This window comes from Trichoderma camerunense, assembly GCF_050948025.1.
Source record: "Trichoderma camerunense strain CBS 138272 chromosome Unknown V8C40scaffold_13, whole genome shotgun sequence".
Lineage (NCBI taxonomy): Eukaryota > Fungi > Ascomycota > Sordariomycetes > Hypocreales > Hypocreaceae > Trichoderma > Trichoderma camerunense.
Genome location: NW_028145357.1, coordinates 219,399 through 236,107, shown reverse-complemented (window position 1 = coordinate 236,107; position 16,709 = coordinate 219,399). Strand labels below are relative to the sequence as shown.

Below are 16,709 nucleotides of genomic sequence, written 5' to 3'. Positions count from 1 at the left end.
ATGCTGAGAAAAGATGAATGGAAGAGTGGTATGGAATTGGTAAGCAAACAGAGTGATGATGGTTATTCTTTTGGTGGATTCGAGGGTTTTGAAGTTAGTAGTTAGCTGAAAAGGGGTATTCTGTTCGTTTCTTTGTATAGGTAGTTAGTCGAATTTGTTAGTAAATGCTTCTCATCAGTATCCATATTCTCGCCAACTCTCTTATCCTATCTGAAGAGACAGGGAATACTGAATCTATAACTTTTCTTCTCATGCTGGGCTCTATAATCTCTCTATACATCTATGAGTCCATCTTTTCTAGGTTTTCATTTAAACAGATTCTTCGACAAACATATCGCTATAATACCATTTTCTATTTTATTTGCCCTCAGACAAGGACACAACTGCCCACTTGCCGCTCCATGCCCATTTTCTAGCGCCAGAGTCACCGCCTCCACCCTCGAGGGCTCTCAACTCTTCATCTTTTCCAGCGGGAAGATCAACAACGACATCGGCCTTGCAGGTTCGTAGAGACATGACGTTGACTCCTGAGCCAGCGCCCATAGAGCCGAGAGCCTCTGTGAAGGTGGTGGTAGGGTCCCAAGAAGCCTAGAAATGTTAATGAATGGACTCTGTGGATATTGTCATAATGGGGTCACTTACATCACCGGTCAGCTTTCGGTAGTTCAAATCACCCTTGAAGATGACAAGCTCAGCCTGCTTCAAATCTTCGTACAGCTCAGGGGCCTCGTGGGGGAGTCGCCAGAAAGAGCCACCAGCAGTCCAGTACCTGTTGGGCCGGATAGCCAGCTGGCCCTCGCCATGTTGGGTCGCCCAATCCTGGAAGACGAATGACAGACTCTGGGCCTCCTTCTCTGACAGAGGCGCGGGGGTCTTCTCTGCAACCGTCTCTTCTTCCGTCGGAGCTTCGAAGAATTTCTTGGGGTTGGCCAGAGCGCTCAGGAGGGCGGCAAAGTCTGCAGGCATAACATCGGAGACAAACCAGGGAATTGACTTGGGGCGAAGCACAATGTGGGTAGCAAGTCCCGTGTTGAGAAGGTAGCCAGCCAGCACCAGGTCGACGTAGAGCTCGAAGCCAGAGTTATCAAGAACAAAGTCCACGCGACGCTCCTTCTTGCCCTCAGCCCGAGCCTTGTTGAGCAGATCATAAGCTTGGGGAAGTTTGTTGACAAGGATATTCTTTTCGGCGGCCTTTCTAGCTTCGCTGCCCTGCAGCCTCTGGATATCCTCGTAGGTCATGGTGGTGAGTAGCGACAAATCAGTCGCGTTGCCCCAGAGGCAGACCTCGCACATTTCCATGAAGAGAATCTTTTCGGCCTCGGAGTCATGAGTAATGTTCTTATCAGCGCGAATCTTTGTAACGATATCTTCATATCTAGCGGCAAGCTCCGCGACGGCATTGCGAGAGGTTCGGAAGCTGTCGATCTTCTGACGGGCAAAGAGGTCGTAGGATTTCCAGTGCTGAGTCGTGGTGAAGAATGTGTTGATACGTCTGTGCAGTGATTTAGTATGATAGGGCTTGTAAAAGTTATTTTTCTGAATTTGCGACATACCGGTACATGTAGCATTCGGAAAACAGCCAGGGGACCTGGAACCAGGTTGGGTTACCCAGCTGCTCCAACTCCTTGTTGTAGGCGGCCGTCTCGTCTGAGAATCCGTCCTCGACCAGAGGCCTATAGAGTATAGCCGTTAGTATTTGTATCTTCTGTTAATCGAAAGTCGGAGTCCATACGTCATCTGTCGGTCGTGCAGCATCTCATATTTGAGAGCGCCCAACTGCTCAATAATCTTCTTGCCCTCGGCCTGCTTCTCCGCGTCCTCCGTGGCAGAAACGGTCTTGTAGACGTCATCCACAGCACCAGTCTATCGAATGAAGATGGTTGTTAGATAGAAATAAAAAACATTTTGTTTGAAAGACGTCGCGTCGAGTCGAGGGATCGCTCACGAGAATGATGGGCCATCGCATGCGAACCGAGTCGCTCGCAAAGGACGTGGGGTCATTGGTGACCGACTTTGCTGCATCGCGAGTTAGCCACGGATTGAACAGAATAGCAGGAGCAGTAGATGGAATTATTCCGTACGTGTCTTGGTATCAAACTCCATTCTGGTAAGATCAATGGCCGTGATTCCTGGCAATGTCTGTTGAGGTTGAAGATGCGGAATAGGCAGAATCAGAATCTCGACCTGACCTTTTTGGAGGGGTCCTGGGCTAAAGAAAAAGGCCCCTATGGCGGGATTGGCGGGGTACATGGCGGGGTTATTATCGGTACCTTATAGAAGTGCCTCGATTGTACGTAAGGGTAGGTACCGCTGCTGTCAGCATCCCGTACCCCATGGATGCAATTAATACCGCCCGCTTTCAAAGGGGCAATTCCGAGCTCGAGGATCCATATCTGCAGCTCGCGACGTCATTCTGGAGATGCTCAACCGTGTGCCATCTCCAGTCGTCTAACTCGCTGAGGACGCGATCTGCCCTTACCATGTTGATTCTTCTTTCTTGGCGGAACGAGGGATTATTTAATATGACATTGGTTTGTTGCGGTGAATCTACGACCCGCATGTTGACGTTGTGTGGTTCCTGAATATCAGCTCGTGTAAAACAATATAGCCTTTTTGGCTCAATCGCTCGACTAGGCCCAGACAAGCATAGCGATGGCGGTGCTGCAAGATGAATCTGGGCGTGGATATTACCGGGAATGGCATAGCAACCGCATTGGCTGGGGACAAGATCACGTTGATTAATCATTGGATGGATATAAACACCTCGAGCTTTCTTCTTCTGGTTACTGAAAGCGGTGGAATGAATGCTGCCGTTATTCCAGGGTCTGAGGAACGGAATACCCTTTTTGTCAGTTCGCCGTGCTTGACAACTCTTCGTACCTAAATAAGTAAGGTAAAGCGAACCAATGGATGTCTTCTCCTGCCGATCACCGTCACCGGCCATGCTGCTGCATTTTTCCCGAGCGGTCTGTATAATCACATGTCAAATAGTGTTGCGTTGATCTTTAGTAAAGTAGCTTGATGATATATACGATGGGGGTTGCTATACACGGGTAATATGTAGAAGCAACAACCACGTATACTCAAATCCCTTGCCGTCGATACTGCCATCATACAGCTTGCTTTCTAGTATTTACTACCATCGCTACATTCGTCTAATATTCGCTACACTCCTCCCATGTTTCTCTTATATCTGCCAACGTCAATGTTAAGATTGGAACGTGGGATGCTGGATTGTCACATCTCTTAACTAACACCTTTCACTCTATAGTAATAACATCTGGATATCGAAGAGCACGTCTAACCTACGACAAGCGCTACCTAAGCAAGAATAACATTATCATGCCTGCCAAATTTAACCACGATACTGATCTTTTCCTCCATTCCATCACTCCAAGCTCTTAGCGTCGTCAAACTAATCCTCCTTCTTGACTTCAACACCATTCGTCACCACCACCTCGGGTACAACCAGCGTATTCTCGCTTCCCGGCGACTTAGTATCATTCTTTTCGTAGTGAATTGCTGCCGGCGCATAGTGGTACAGTTTTCTAGCAACAACAAAGCTCCCGACTGATGTTCCCCAGCACAGTACTGCGAGAGATGCTGTAATGAATAAAGTCGGGATCAAGAAGAGGCACGCAATACTGATCCAGAAAAACGCAAAGGCAAACGCAGCAGAGAGAGCCAAAAGAATAGTTGACAAAGCAAAAGAGAAGAATAGTAGAAGAGGGAGAAGCGCGAAGAGGGCTTGGAAAACGGTAAAGGACTGTTGAACATTCACATGTATGTGTTAGTCAAAGGATGCCCAACTCCCTCTCCCGTCGCGTTTTCTTATATAAGAGGTTTACGTACAAAAAGTATCGGTTGATCGGAGGCAAACGATGATGCTGCATCGTATGCGCGTTGACGAGAAGACGGCGGAATCAAAGAGTTGAAAGAGCCCTGAGCATAAGAATATGCAGTGGATAGCAGCGCTGCTGGACGGCTCTTTGTTCCAGTATTTGCGTCGCCATCGCTTTGCGTCGGGTCTGTTGCGGCGCACATTGTTCTGCAGTAAAACAAGATGGGGCAGGGATGCCTTGTGTGTGTGTTACTTTAAAGCTGTTGCTGTTGGTAGCGGTGGTATATCAAGGACGAGCTCAGAAGTGAGGTGAGATGAGATGAGACGATATGAATGAGATCAATGATGGAATGGGATCGCTTGCGGGATGGTGGGGGCGACTAGCGAGCGGCTGCGGTTGCGGCTGCAGGAGACCAAATGCGGAGGTGGAGATGGGAAAGAAAGGACGATGATGGTGATGATGCCGATTATGCAGAGGAAAAAAAGAGGAAGGGGGGGATGTGCACTGAATATGTGTGTGTGTTTGTTTTGTTTTGTGTTTTGGTTCTGGCTTGTATAAGATAAGACGAAATGAGCTGGAAGAAGGGGGTGAGGTGACGTGTGCGCTGGTATTGGCTGATGTCACCACGTGCAAGTGTTTGGTACGTAGACCAGAGATTAATGAGATGGACGAAGGGGGAAATTAAGCGGAATGAGCATTTGGGTGCTGAAAAGATGGTAGATGGGTCCGAAGAAAAGAAGGAGCAGTGAGTTTCTATTATCGCTATTATGCAGGGTAGGTATTGAATACATGTGAAGTTTATTTGGGGCATAGAAAAAGAGTCAATTACAAAGGACTTTATAAACCAGGGGTTGGGTATAAACCAGAGGTTGGGCATAGCACAGCATATCATTGATATGGACCCAAACATGGATTGGTCCATAGCAAGCTACCCCTGGTCGGACTTTAATTTGTTAATACAGAATACATGTCAACACAGCATAGAGGGCAGACAGACGACTTGGATTCGTTCATAGACACGCTTGACTGCATCATTACTTTCGCTCTCGATTCTCAGCTCGCATCAACTGGTGGCTGATTACTTTACCCCGTGGCCCGGCAATTTTTCTATAAAAGATTCGGGTCACAGCCATCCCCGGCCCCCTCAAGAACCACTCACTATCTAAAGCTGCACATGGATGCCACAAATTACAGATACAGACCCTCTGGCTCACCCTCCTGCTTGGTGCGCAACACCCGCTCCCGAGCGGATCGGAAATCTGCCATCTGCACCCGCATGCGTCGCTCTCGTAGCGCCATCATACCAGCCTCTGAGCAGATGGCCTTGATATCGGCACCAGACAGGTCATCCTTCTGGGAGATGAACTCATCCAGATCCACATCATCGTTCAGGTTCATCTTGGAGGTGTGTAGGGTAAAGATCTTGCGTTTCGTGTTCTGGTCGGGGTTCTCGAACAGAATCTTTCGATCGATTCGGCCGGGTCGGATAAGCGCAGGGTCAAGCGTATCGATCTTGTTGGTTGCCATGATGACCTTGACGTCGCCACGGTCGTCGAAGCCGTCAAGCTGGTTGAGAAGCTCCAGCATGGTTCGCTGAACTTCACGCTCTCCTCCGGACGTAGAATCGTATCGTTTCGTACCAATGGCATCGATTTCATCAATGAAAACAATGGAAGGTGCATTTTCACCAGCAACCTATTTTCCTGTGTTAGCATCAAATGGCAATTGAAAAGTCGGTGCAAGGGAGGGGTTGACAAACCTGGAATAACTGTCGCACCAACCGCGGGCCATCTCCCAGATACTTCTGAATCAGCTCGCTGCCCACGATACGCAAGAACGTAGCGGATGTCTGGTTGGCAACTGCCTTTGCCAAAAGGGTCTTTCCGGTACCAGGAGCACCGTATAGAATGACACCCTTGGGGGGCTTGATACCCATCTCCTCGTACAGCTCGGGGTGAAGCAATGGCAGCTCCACTGACTCTCGAACCTCTTGAATCTGCTGCTCCAAACCACCGATATCAGCGTAGGACTCCGTTGGCGCCTTGTCGAGCTTCATGACGCTGACAATGGGGTCTGTGTCATCGGTTAAGACTCCAACAATGCTGACGCTCTTGTGGTGCAGCAGAACGCTAGCGCCAGGCTCGAGGAGGTCCTTGTCGACAAAGCTCATGATGCTGACGTAGTATTCAGGACCCGTAGTGCTGCTCACGATGGCATGGTCGTCGTCAATGAGCTCCTCCAATGTGCCGACGCTCATTGGGCTTCCTCGCATGTCGTCAACACGGCCCCGCTCGTCGGCTAACCTATCGACATCGACGTCGGGGCCGGCAGTCTGACCCTCCTTGGCGGCCTTGGCTTTGCGCAGTCGCTCTTGGTTCTCGACGTATTCTTCTTCGAGAAGCAGGTGGTCGTGGATTCTCTGCATTCGCAGCAGCCGAAGCTTGCATCGGCTCGTGGGATAGACAGCAGGGAGCTTGGCAGCAGCGCTAGTACCGCCAGCCTTTCTCTTCTTGCGGCCGACTCGGGTTGTTGGCCTCGGCGGGGGCTCGTACTTGGGCTTGTCCTTCTACAACGAACGTTTAGTTGAGCTGTTCTGTGTCGACAGCGGGGAGAGAGAATGGCTGTACCTTCTTGTCCTTTTCATTCCGTCCCCCCTCACCACCCATACCAGACTGGCCTTGACCCTGGAGAAGCAAATGTCAGCATAGCTGCACCACAGCAAGAACAACAAAGACGCAGTGCAGCTCACCATCTTGACCGGTCAAGCTCTGGAAGGCTGCTTTTTCAAAAGTTTGTTTGAAGTCTCCTCTCTCTCCAAGTAGCACTCGTCTAAGAATCGGGCAAAGCTGGAGAAGAGGCTGAATTGATGATGATAATGACGGAGAGGCGAGTCGGCACTCGCTAGGCTGATGCTGCACAAGCACCCATGCCTTTGGGCTAGGCGCCAGAGAGACACGACAGCTCCAGGCGGATCACGTGCCTCCAGTCTCGATGCATCACGTGATTAACAACAGAGAGCTGGACGCTGGGAATTGTCAGCTTCTTCCATTAAGCTTCTGTTTCGATAATCCCGTCATTGTTGATGCTAACCCTCAAGCGGATTAGATTCAATCCATTGAAGCTTGTTCGTATAAATGATGCATCATCTGAATGAATGCAAGATGCATGGATGAATGGATGAATGGTACGTCAAGGATCACATAAGCAAGCAAGCTTGGCTACAATTTATCCACAAGCCCGACCTGATTGTATCGACTGCATCATGCCTGGATTGATGCTGCGAGCTGCTATTACACCGTACATATTTGTTTCAAATTGATGGGACAAGATGACTTGCCCATGCTACCGCTACCAATTAAATTGACCTCCCACTTACTGCGACCTGGTATCTCTGGAATCTTCCAACAAAACACCCCGCATATACGGAGCCATCCATGTGTGCCTGATTCACAGCCCAGAAAAGCCACTCGAGTTTGTTCACGAGCACAGCCTTTCACCAATACCGCCTCAATATGGATACCGATACCGCTACGCCCAGCCCTTACCCACCTCGTTCTCCGGAGCACAAGTGACCGGTTGGCTGCCGGTTGCTCTGTGGTGATGCGGCGCAAGGATTCGGTTCCCTGCACGCACTTGGGCTAAATATGGACCTCAATGCCTTACTTCATGCCCTCTGCCTGACCAAATCAAGAGCAAAAGTGCCGTTGCGTGACACTCGGACTGCAGTGGGTGGTTCTGCTCGGAATGTTCCAGCGCCTAAGTGCCACTCACAGCGAATATTGACCTCGGAGTTGCACCTACCAAGCCCGTCCTAGGGACCCGGACCCGGTAGCTGCAGCGCTAAAACAGGCCTGACGTCGATAGCCGCAGCGCCCCTCCTCAATCGATTGCTCCTGGCACACAACGCCGATAGGCGACTTCTCTGCCCATCCAGCCTAAACCCAAAGCCTCCTACGATCACCCCTCTGCTATCCTCAGACTTCGACTCTCTCACCAAACCTCGACAAGCGATAGATTATCGTCAGGTGCTCCAACGCTCGCTCCGCCATCGCCAGTATACTTCGGACCCATACTTTCGCTCTACAAGACACACAACCCCTCTTACGCCCACGATAGCTTCGGCTACGTCAAGTTTCGGCATCATGTCTAGCAGAGATCGCCGTATCATGAAGGAGCTGCAGGATCTGACGGAGGACAAGGACACATCCGGCATTCATGCTGCTCTGGAACAAGAGGGCTCGTTGACCGCTCTCAAGGGCTGGTTCTTTGGCCCTGGAAATACGCCGTACGCTGGTGGCAAATTCGTGATTCACATTCAGCTTCCCACCGACTACCCCTTCAAGCCACCCAAGATGAAGTTTGAGACCAGGATCTGGCATCCTAATGTCAGCAGTCAGACGGTATGTGTCCCCCATTTGCCGGATTTACTGGACTGCTGGCGAAACATCTTTACTCACGATTTCGCTTGCTTCTAGGGCGTCATTTGTCTCGACACCCTCAACAAGAACTGGTCCCCTGTCCAAACGATCAAGACGGCTCTCCTCTCCGTCCGAATGCTTCTCGAAAACCCGAACCCCTCAGATCCACAGGACGGCGAAGTTGCACGGATGCTGCTCGACAATCCCGACTCCTTTGTCCAGATGGCCCACGAGTGGGCAGTCAGGCACGCTGGTGCGCCGCGACAGCGAAACCTCGACTTAACTATATTCAGAAGCCTGGCCAGACCAACAACTGCTGTCGATGCGAGCCGGTATGCTACGATGCTTATGGATGCTCTGAAACGAAGGACAGAAGGCTAACAACGAGGCACAGATACCATGGATACAAGCCAGTCTTGGTCGAACAGTTTACCGCAATGGGATTTGATCTCGATAACGTGGTGGCAACTCTCGAGTTTTTCCGCATCGACAAATTCCATGAAAACCTACCCCCGTCTCGCATGTCAGACGTAACAACTCGACTTCTTGGTGAGCAGCCTTAGGAAGCATGAGGGAAATTTGGGGGCCACCGACCTGCCCCTTCCCCAACATCGAGTGGTGAAATGAATTGGAGTTTATTTACATGGACTGAGGGTTGAATTATTTTTTTTCTTGGGTTTTCTGTTTCTTCCCCTGGGGCTCTGTCCTTTGGCTCAGTTGTGCTCCAATATGCTGTTCCTGAAATTCGTAGACTCGGGATTGACGGGACAGTTGCTTACGAGAGCCGAGTCACTTATTGAATGGTGGTGACTAGCTGGACACCTGAAGAGTCATTTAGAAGTTCAGGAGAGATGGGTGTTTAGGGCATCACTGGTGCCCCGGGAGCGCATACTGTCAGGTATACAGCGACTCTGGAGTTATCAAGGTCGGAATTAGGTAGCATATTACACTCAATATAGCGTTTGTCTTTTTTATTTTCTGTAAAGAGTCACAGGGAGAAACACGCCTACGTATGTTCATAGGTAGACCAAGAATAGCGAAAAGGCACATTGCCCTCCCATGACCCCGAATCTATCACGTACCTACGAAACAACAGAATTAAGCGAAAACAAACAAAGAAGTCAGCCCGTCGCCCTGACAAGGACATGTTCTTCCGTTTCCTTCCTATCCACATGCTCCAGAAAGACCATCACCAGCCATTTTGAAACAGCCAACCACTCCCTCCATGTGATGATTTTTTTTTTTATAAATTTAGTTTATCTGAATTAAATGATGCAAGCTCACCAAGTCCACTCTTTGTTGCCTCTTTTTTCTTGTTTCCTTGTAAAGAAAAAACATCAAAAGAACGAGACTTGATTTACAGCAGGTCGCGGCGGACGAACTCGTTGTACAGAGCCTTGCCCAGACCAGCGGGGGAGCGCTCGACAATGACGCCGGCGTTCTCGAGAGCGGCGATCTTGGAGTCGGCACCGCCCTTGCCGCCGGAGACGATGGCACCGGCGTGACCCATACGGCGGCCGGGGGGAGCGGAGATGCCGGCGATGAAGCTGACGACGGGCTTGCCGCCGTTGACGGTGTTGGCCTGCTTGAGGAACTCGGCGGCGTCCTCCTCGGCGGAACCGCCAATCTCGCCAATCATGATGATGCCGTCGGTCTCCTCGTCCTCGATGAAGACCTTGAGGCAGTCGATGAAGTTTGTGCCGCTGAAGGGGTCGCCGCCGATGCCGACGACGAGGGACTGGCCGAGGCCGGCCTGGGTGGTCTGGTTGACGGCCTCGTAGGTCAGGGTGCCGGAGCGGGAGACGATGCCGATGCGGCCGCGCTTGTGGATGAAGCCGGGCATGATGCCGATCTTGCACTGGCCGGGGGCGATGATGCCGGGGCAGTTGGGACCGACGAGGCGGGTCTTGGACTGGGTCTTGAGCATCTGGGTGATGCGGACCATGTCTGATATTCGGGGAACCGGGGGCAAGGGTTAGCTATCGAGGGGGGGAAACTTTTTGTGATATCTATGGTGGGGCTGACCATGTTGAGGAATTCCCTCGGTGATGCAGACGGCAAGGGGGATCTCGGCCTCGAGGGCCTCTTCGATACCGGCGGCGGCCAGAGGAGGGCTTTTTGAGAGCGCGGATAGGTCAGTTTATGCCATTGCATCTTGTAGTTCAGGGGGTTCGGGTCGCATACGGGACGAAGAGCGCAGTAGCGGTTGCTCCAGTCTCCTTGACGGCGTCGGAGACGTTCTTGAAGACGGGCAGGTCGAGATGTGTCTGGCCAGCCTTCTTGGGGTTTGTTCCACCAACAACCTTGGTACCTAGAGGCGAAAGCGGTGTGAGTATTCGTAGCTCAGTTTTTGTTGCGCAGCAGCATATCGAGGCTTTATCGTACCGTACTCAATGGCTTGCGAGGCGTGGAAACTGCGCATATCTCCAAGTCAGCATGTCATTGGCACCCCCCACGCGGGATGGCTCTCCTGCAAGGCAGCCAGTGTTCAAAAGAAACGTACGTTCCCTGCTTTCCGGTGAAGCCCTGGAAGATGACCTTGGTCTCGCTGTTGATGCGCAGGTTCTCGATCGTCTTGGAGTACGGAGAGCTGGCCGAGCTGTAGTTACGGCGGGCAGCGTTGCGCAGCGCCGAGCGCGCGGCGGTTCTGGGGATGGCCTGCATGGCTGTGGGAAGAGGAGAAAAAGAAGAGGAGAGGAGAGGTTTCCAAAGAAGGGAGGAAAAAAGAAATCTAGAGAAGCGCCGCGAGTTGCAACGCTGCGAGAGGGAGAGCGAATTGAGTTTTGAGCTGCAAGCTTGCAGAAAGGGAATATCGTCGGTCCAGCCAGCAAATTACCGGCTCTGGCAGCTCTGAATTTCGGGTGCTGCCGGGCGCCCGGCAGTTGGCTTTTTCCGAGCGGTGCAGTATTTTCTGCCACCGAGGAGGAAAAAAAAAAATTGGTTACGGTGAGGGGCATTACGGTGCTCCGTTTGCTTCCGTTTGCCTTATATTTTCCGTCTGTTACTGTGAGCTTTGCCTTTCGCTCCGTAATGTTAACGGAACGGGCTATTTTTTGGCTGGAGATCAAAACGGCCCCACCGAGGCGATAGTCTGCCAAAAGTTCTTATCAAAACATCAACGAGGGGCATCAAAATCGACTCCTGTCCATATAATTCACACTCTTCCGAGGCTGTCTTTGTCGTCTGTACAAGCGCGTGCAAACGGCGCATACGAGATCCGATACAATGGCCACGACCACGATGACGGCGATCGCCACGTCGCAGAAGAAGGGCGTCGAGCTTGCGCCAGAGAGCGAGCGCTTCCTGCGATGCTGCGCAGATCTTGCCAACGCCCTGATTGAAGACCACGAGGCCACCAAGAATGGCCGGCCAGGGCGAGACATCAACCTCAACGCGCTGCGTGCGAAGCTGGCAAAGAAGCACAAGCTGGCCAATATTCCCCCGCTCACGGCCATCATTGCTGCGATCCCCGAACACTACAAGAAATACATTCTCCCGAGACTCATCGCAAAGCCCATCCGTAAGAACAACCGTATGCATTGAAATGAAGATCGAGACAAGGGACTGAGTAGAATATAGGAACATCATCTGGTATTGCCGTTGTCGCCGTCATGTGTAAACCGCACCGATGTCCACACATCGCATACACTGGCAACATCTGCGTCTACTGCCCTGGAGGGCCCGATTCAGATTTCGAGTACAGCACACAGTCATACACTGGATACGAGCCGACTTCAATGCGAGCCATCCGCGCACGATATGATCCCTTTGAACAAGCCCGAGGCCGAGTCGATCAGCTCAAGTCACTAGGACACTCTGTCGACAAGGTGGAGTACATTATCATGGGAGGAACTTTCATGTCCTTGCCTGAGTCATACCGAGAGGATTTCATCGCCCAGTTGCACAATGCCCTTAGTGGATACCAGACCTCTAAGGTCGACGAGGCAGTCGAGGCCGGCGAGATGAGCAACATCAAATGTGTCGGCATCACCATCGAAACACGGCCAGACTACTGTTTGCAACCCCACCTTTCAGACATGCTGAGATACGGCTGCACGAGATTGGAGATTGGAGTACAGTCTCTATATGAAGATGTTGCGCGAGATACCAACCGAGGCCACACCGTAGCGGCGGTAGCAGAGACGTTTTGTCTGGCCAAAGATGCTGGCTACAAGGTAGTCAGCCACATGATGCCAGATCTACCCAACGTGGGAATGGAGCGTGACATTGATCAGTTTAGAGAGTACTTTGAAAACCCTGCTTTCAGAACAGATGGTCTGAAGATTTACCCCACACTTGTCATTCGAGGAACAGGTCTATATGAGCTGTGGCGAACAGGAAGATACCAAAACTATACCCCCAACCAACTGATTGATCTAGTGGCCAGAATTATGGCTCTTATTCCACCATGGACACGCATCTACCGTGTTCAGCGAGATATCCCCATGCCATTGGTCACGTCTGGTGTCGAAAACGGAAACCTGCGAGAGTTGGCCTTGGCCCGAATGAAGGATTTCGGCACAACATGCCGAGACGTGAGAACGAGAGAAGTCGGAGTCAATGAGGTCAAGCACAAGATTAGGCCAAACCAGATTGAGCTGGTGCGCCGAGACTACGTTGCGAACGGTGGATGGGAGACATTCCTCGCCTACGAAGATCCTAAGCAAGATATCCTTGTCGCACTCCTGCGACTCCGCAAATGCACTGAAAAGTATACCTTCCGAGAGGAGCTTACCGGCCAGCCAACCAGCATGATCCGTGAGCTTCACGTTTATGGCACTGCTGTGCCCATTCACGCGCGTGATCCGCGCAAGTTCCAGCACCAAGGCTTTGGCACTCTGCTGATGGAGGAGGCTGAGAGGATAGCCAGGGAGGAGCACGGAAGTGACAAGATTAGCGTCATTTCGGGTGTGGGTGTGAGAAGTTATTACAAGAAGCTTGGCTACTGGCTGGATGGACCGTATATGAGCAAGTGGCTCGATGGACGGGATGAAGCAGCATGATTATGCGGAACTGCTGGGATTTTGGCATGCGAGTGATGATAAAATTGGCGAATTACATGGCGCAACGGATAGGATATGGATATCATGTCTAAAATAGAACATATTCGATATACAGGATGCTTTAACGAAACACAATTCACGTTGGATAGTATTGATTCATCGCCACTTTCTCCTTTTCATAAGACGGCTACAGTGTCGTGTAGACTGTGAGAGGGGATCAAGCCTGGCTGGATGTGAGATTACTGCATTTTCAATGACATGATGCCTACCTATATTCTGGGAGAACAAAGTCCGTAGCCACTGATGGTGTAAAAGCAACCGTAGCTCCCTTAAAGGAAACAACCTGCTAGCCATGTATAAAATTGAATAAAGACCAAATGGGTACATTCATCCGTTTATTAGGCTTTTGGCGAGTCATAAGAAAAAGAAGTCATGGTGGGAGCCCTCTAGCTGTCTTGTCCTGATTTTCACTATCATAATGTCCCTGTCCGTTCAATTCATCGGTGCAAGGCAACTCCTGGGATGCTTTCCTAGCGGCCTTCGCTGCTGCTCTCAGTCGACGCTTTGCAAATATGCCTAGTTTAGGCTTGGTCTGAGGTGTGTGTGAAGCCGTCGGTGGTATCTCAGTCCAGATTGGAATCGCGACTGGGGCATGTGCAATTGCGTCAAGGATACGGAATAGGTCTTGGTGTATAGGCGTAGTAGTCTCGGGTGCGGATGCCATTTGACCATCGCGAACGGCAATCATTAGCAGTGCTTTGAGCGCAAAATGAGCATCATTCCCAGCGGCGTGGAGCTTCGCGTAGCGGATGTTGAATTCGTCCAGAAGGCTCTCTAGACTATACCGATAGTAAAGTTGTAGAGGATACTGAGCAGCCTTGACCGTATCCAATATGTAGCAAGCGCCGTTTACAATTTCCGGGTTGAGGTTGTTAAAGAACTTGATATCCGCATCTATTCCGTGCGCTACCAAAACATAATCGCGGCCTTGGGTAAGCAAGAAGAAACTTGCTGCGAGATCAGCGAGTTCGATCAGCTTTGAATCTCCAAAAAGAAAGGACTTGGCAGCCCATCTGCACGGCTTTGAGTTATTGTTGATAAATTGATAAGACTTGACGGCGTCGCCGAGAGCTTGGGGCTGCTTTGTGAAGCTTCGCGTATCGAAAATGGATATGCCAATGTGGAAGCTCTGTTCTTCCGAAATAGCTTCATAGCCCCCTCCTGTATCGACATCAACGCCGACGAGTAGAATATCCTTTATAGAAGTGCCTGGTAGGCACTGGCCAACGGAGGGCAGTCTGTATGGTGAAGAGGTGAGGGTTCCAAGGCGATAACCCAGAATTTGCCTCAAGGCAATATTCTCCTCGCGCAGAATCCCGGTATGCTGTCCGGGAACCGAAGCCATGTGTGTGAGAAAATCGAGAGGCCAGTTGGCTCTGCTGGTCAGGAGCAGAAATTGAGAACCCGCCTGTGTCTTTGGCTGAGGCGATGAATCAAATCTCCTCGGAAGATAGAGCATCGAACATCGTCAATCCGTTCGGGCCTGGGGGAACATTCCGGCGATGTCACGCGATAAAAGATGTGCAAGATCCTAACGTTTATAATAAAAGTTTACATCAGGAAGGTGACGAGTCTTGGTTGGTCTGTGAGGGGGGCATGATCGGCGGAAAGTCTATATTGAGGCGTTATCCATACTCATTCACGTTGTGGTATACGGTCATAAATACAAAAAGGTAGAATCTAACCCTAGTATACAGCTTGATGAATAGAGGTGCATCATCTTTAGGACAGATTGGCAAGTATTTGTTTCGTAATTAGAGTACATTTCCTAGCAGGAGTAGCCTCACTCTACCGTACTCCCTCTCCATGACCTAGAATGGAACATATTCGATTTGCCGGATGCTTCAACAGAATATATTTCGTATTGGATAATGCTGACTCAGAGCCTCTTTCATCTCCTCTTGAGACAGGTATAGCGTAATGTAGACTTCGGTAAGCGGGATCTTGGAGACTGCGAGAATGGTAAGATAAAGATAGTTTACGGAGATAAGTATATAACAACTCCGCCAATATTGTACCGATCCCCACGTATACCATCAGAATTTGGAATCTGCTATTGTATTCAATGTTGTATTGCCCCCAGAATGTCCATTTGCAGGGCGATACCTAGCACGTGCATATGCCATGTAACACAACCTTGGAATTGTCTCAAAAGACGTCGTCAACTGTAAGTGGTCTATAAAATGGCTTTCAATCTCATGCGGGGAACCGAAAGCACCAGCCAGTACCAACAGCATAGCCTAAAATATCGTATATCGAAGCAAAAATATGACGCTGTCCGTGCTGGGAAAGCATGCCATCATCACCGGTGGTGGTTCAGGTACGACGTCTTGTAATTGAGTGAGATAACCTACATGTAGTCTGACTGTTCTTTAGGGATCAATCTTGCTTTTGCAAAGAAGCTCCTCTCTCGCGGGTGTTCCGTCTTAATCGGCGACTTGGGCCTTCGACCAGAAGCCCAGGAGCTTCTGAAGCAATATCCACACGAGCCATCGAAGTCGCCGTCTGCTTCCAGGCCGTCTGCACTATTCAAGAAGACAGATGTGAGATCTTGGCCACAGCTCACAGAACTGACCCGGACAGCCGAGGCAGCTTTCCCACAAGTCGACATTGTCGTGCCAGGAGCCGGAATCTTCGACCCCAAATGGAGTTCCTTCTGGGAGCCGCCAAAGTCGGCAACAAATCCAGATAGCCCATCAACAGATGATGCGAATGGCGATCCGGGACATTATGCTGTGCTTGACATTAATTTGGTACACCCGATACGGCTCAGCCAACTCGCCATTGCCCATTGGACCTCACGGCGAATCCCAGGCTCGCTTCTCGTGGTTGGCAGCATGGCTGGCTATCTATACGGCCTCGGGACGCCTATGTACCATGCTAGTAAACATGGTGTTCACGGCTTTGTTCGAAGTCTCGGATATTTACGAGAAACAGTTGGCATTCGAACGGCAGCGATTGCGCCAGGCGCTGTAAATGTAAGCATGAGAATGTACCCTGGAACAAGTAATTGAAGATGGATGGTGGTTGACTGCATTTGACCACTTAGACACCACTTTTAACCGACGATCTAGAAAGAAGAAACGCGTTGAGGGCAGATTTAGCAGCTAGCCCTGAGGATATTGCCGAAGCCATGTTGGAACTGCTGGAAGATCCTCAATATGGTGATGGCACGATATTCGAGGCGACGGCTGAAGGCACGAGGGTTGTGCCTGCGTTTAACGCCCCTATGCCAGAGTTCAGGGATGGAGCTATTGCAGAGTACATGGTTGAAGTAGAGAGGCGATTGATAAAGAACATTACGGAGGAAGGTCTCAAGGTTTGAGTAGGTGAAGCCATGCGAGTTCTGTGTGGAAGGCCAACGATATTTATTATGCTTTACAAGT

General features: G+C 50.6%; 8 protein-coding genes across 8 annotated transcripts; 3 read left to right on the top strand and 5 right to left on the bottom strand.

Annotated features, from left to right (window-relative positions):
* Nucleotides 1-147: 147 nt before the first annotated feature.
* Nucleotides 148-2,552, bottom strand: V8C40DRAFT_250075 (putative methyltransferase). The gene is made up of 6 exons (XM_083216886.1): nt 2,082-2,552; nt 1,946-2,016; nt 1,733-1,863; nt 1,554-1,673; nt 643-1,492; nt 148-588 (listed from the first exon to the last, which is right to left on the bottom strand). Exons 1-6 carry the CDS (start codon nt 2,248-2,250, stop codon nt 358-360), a joined length of 1,572 nt encoding a protein of 523 aa, XP_083071112.1. The 5' UTR covers nt 2,251-2,552; the 3' UTR covers nt 148-357.
* Nucleotides 2,553-3,313: 761 nt separating this feature from the next.
* V8C40DRAFT_51940 (lipid droplet assembly factor 1) lies at nt 3,314-4,271 on the bottom strand. The gene is made up of 2 exons (XM_083223070.1): nt 3,853-4,271; nt 3,314-3,766 (listed from the first exon to the last, which is right to left on the bottom strand). The coding sequence occupies exons 1-2, from the start codon at nt 4,042-4,044 to the stop codon at nt 3,416-3,418; spliced, it is 543 nt and encodes a 180-aa protein (XP_083071111.1). The 5' UTR covers nt 4,045-4,271; the 3' UTR covers nt 3,314-3,415.
* Nucleotides 4,272-4,831: 560 nt separating this feature from the next.
* V8C40DRAFT_250071 (proteasome regulatory particle base subunit RPT2) lies at nt 4,832-6,750 on the bottom strand. The gene is made up of 4 exons (XM_083216885.1): nt 6,592-6,750; nt 6,470-6,526; nt 5,602-6,408; nt 4,832-5,537 (listed from the first exon to the last, which is right to left on the bottom strand). The coding sequence occupies exons 1-4, from the start codon at nt 6,592-6,594 to the stop codon at nt 5,031-5,033; spliced, it is 1,374 nt and encodes a 457-aa protein (XP_083071110.1). The 5' UTR covers nt 6,595-6,750; the 3' UTR covers nt 4,832-5,030.
* Nucleotides 6,751-7,734: 984 nt separating this feature from the next.
* On the top strand, nt 7,735-9,071 carry V8C40DRAFT_51885 (ubiquitin-conjugating enzyme/RWD-like protein). Its single transcript, XM_083223069.1, has 3 exons — nt 7,735-8,242; nt 8,318-8,592; nt 8,655-9,071. Exons 1-3 carry the CDS (start codon nt 7,985-7,987, stop codon nt 8,821-8,823), a joined length of 702 nt encoding a protein of 233 aa, XP_083071109.1. The 5' UTR covers nt 7,735-7,984; the 3' UTR covers nt 8,824-9,071.
* A 137-nt stretch (nt 9,072-9,208) lies between these two features.
* V8C40DRAFT_250064 (major facilitator superfamily domain-containing protein) lies at nt 9,209-11,159 on the bottom strand. Its single transcript, XM_083216884.1, has 5 exons — nt 10,764-11,159; nt 10,646-10,674; nt 10,445-10,571; nt 10,286-10,374; nt 9,209-10,207 (listed from the first exon to the last, which is right to left on the bottom strand). Exons 1-5 carry the CDS (start codon nt 10,922-10,924, stop codon nt 9,618-9,620), a joined length of 996 nt encoding a protein of 331 aa, XP_083071108.1. The 5' UTR covers nt 10,925-11,159; the 3' UTR covers nt 9,209-9,617.
* Nucleotides 11,160-11,361: 202 nt separating this feature from the next.
* V8C40DRAFT_250060 (Elongator subunit ELP3) lies at nt 11,362-13,427 on the top strand. The gene is made up of 2 exons (XM_083216883.1): nt 11,362-11,780; nt 11,840-13,427. The coding sequence occupies exons 1-2, from the start codon at nt 11,486-11,488 to the stop codon at nt 13,261-13,263; spliced, it is 1,719 nt and encodes a 572-aa protein (XP_083071107.1). The 5' UTR covers nt 11,362-11,485; the 3' UTR covers nt 13,264-13,427.
* A 266-nt stretch (nt 13,428-13,693) lies between these two features.
* On the bottom strand, nt 13,694-14,668 carry V8C40DRAFT_275888 (uncharacterized protein; the record flags this gene model as incomplete). The annotated part of the gene is made up of 1 exon (XM_083220773.1): nt 13,694-14,668. One exon carries the CDS (start codon nt 14,666-14,668, stop codon nt 13,694-13,696), a length of 975 nt encoding a protein of 324 aa, XP_083071106.1.
* A 733-nt stretch (nt 14,669-15,401) lies between these two features.
* V8C40DRAFT_280644 (NAD(P)-binding protein) lies at nt 15,402-16,648 on the top strand (the record flags this gene model as incomplete). The annotated part of the gene is made up of 3 exons (XM_083221428.1): nt 15,402-15,643; nt 15,700-16,301; nt 16,373-16,648. Exons 1-3 carry the CDS (start codon nt 15,592-15,594, stop codon nt 16,646-16,648), a joined length of 930 nt encoding a protein of 309 aa, XP_083071105.1. The 5' UTR covers nt 15,402-15,591.
* Between the last annotated feature and the right edge of the window lie 61 nt (nt 16,649-16,709).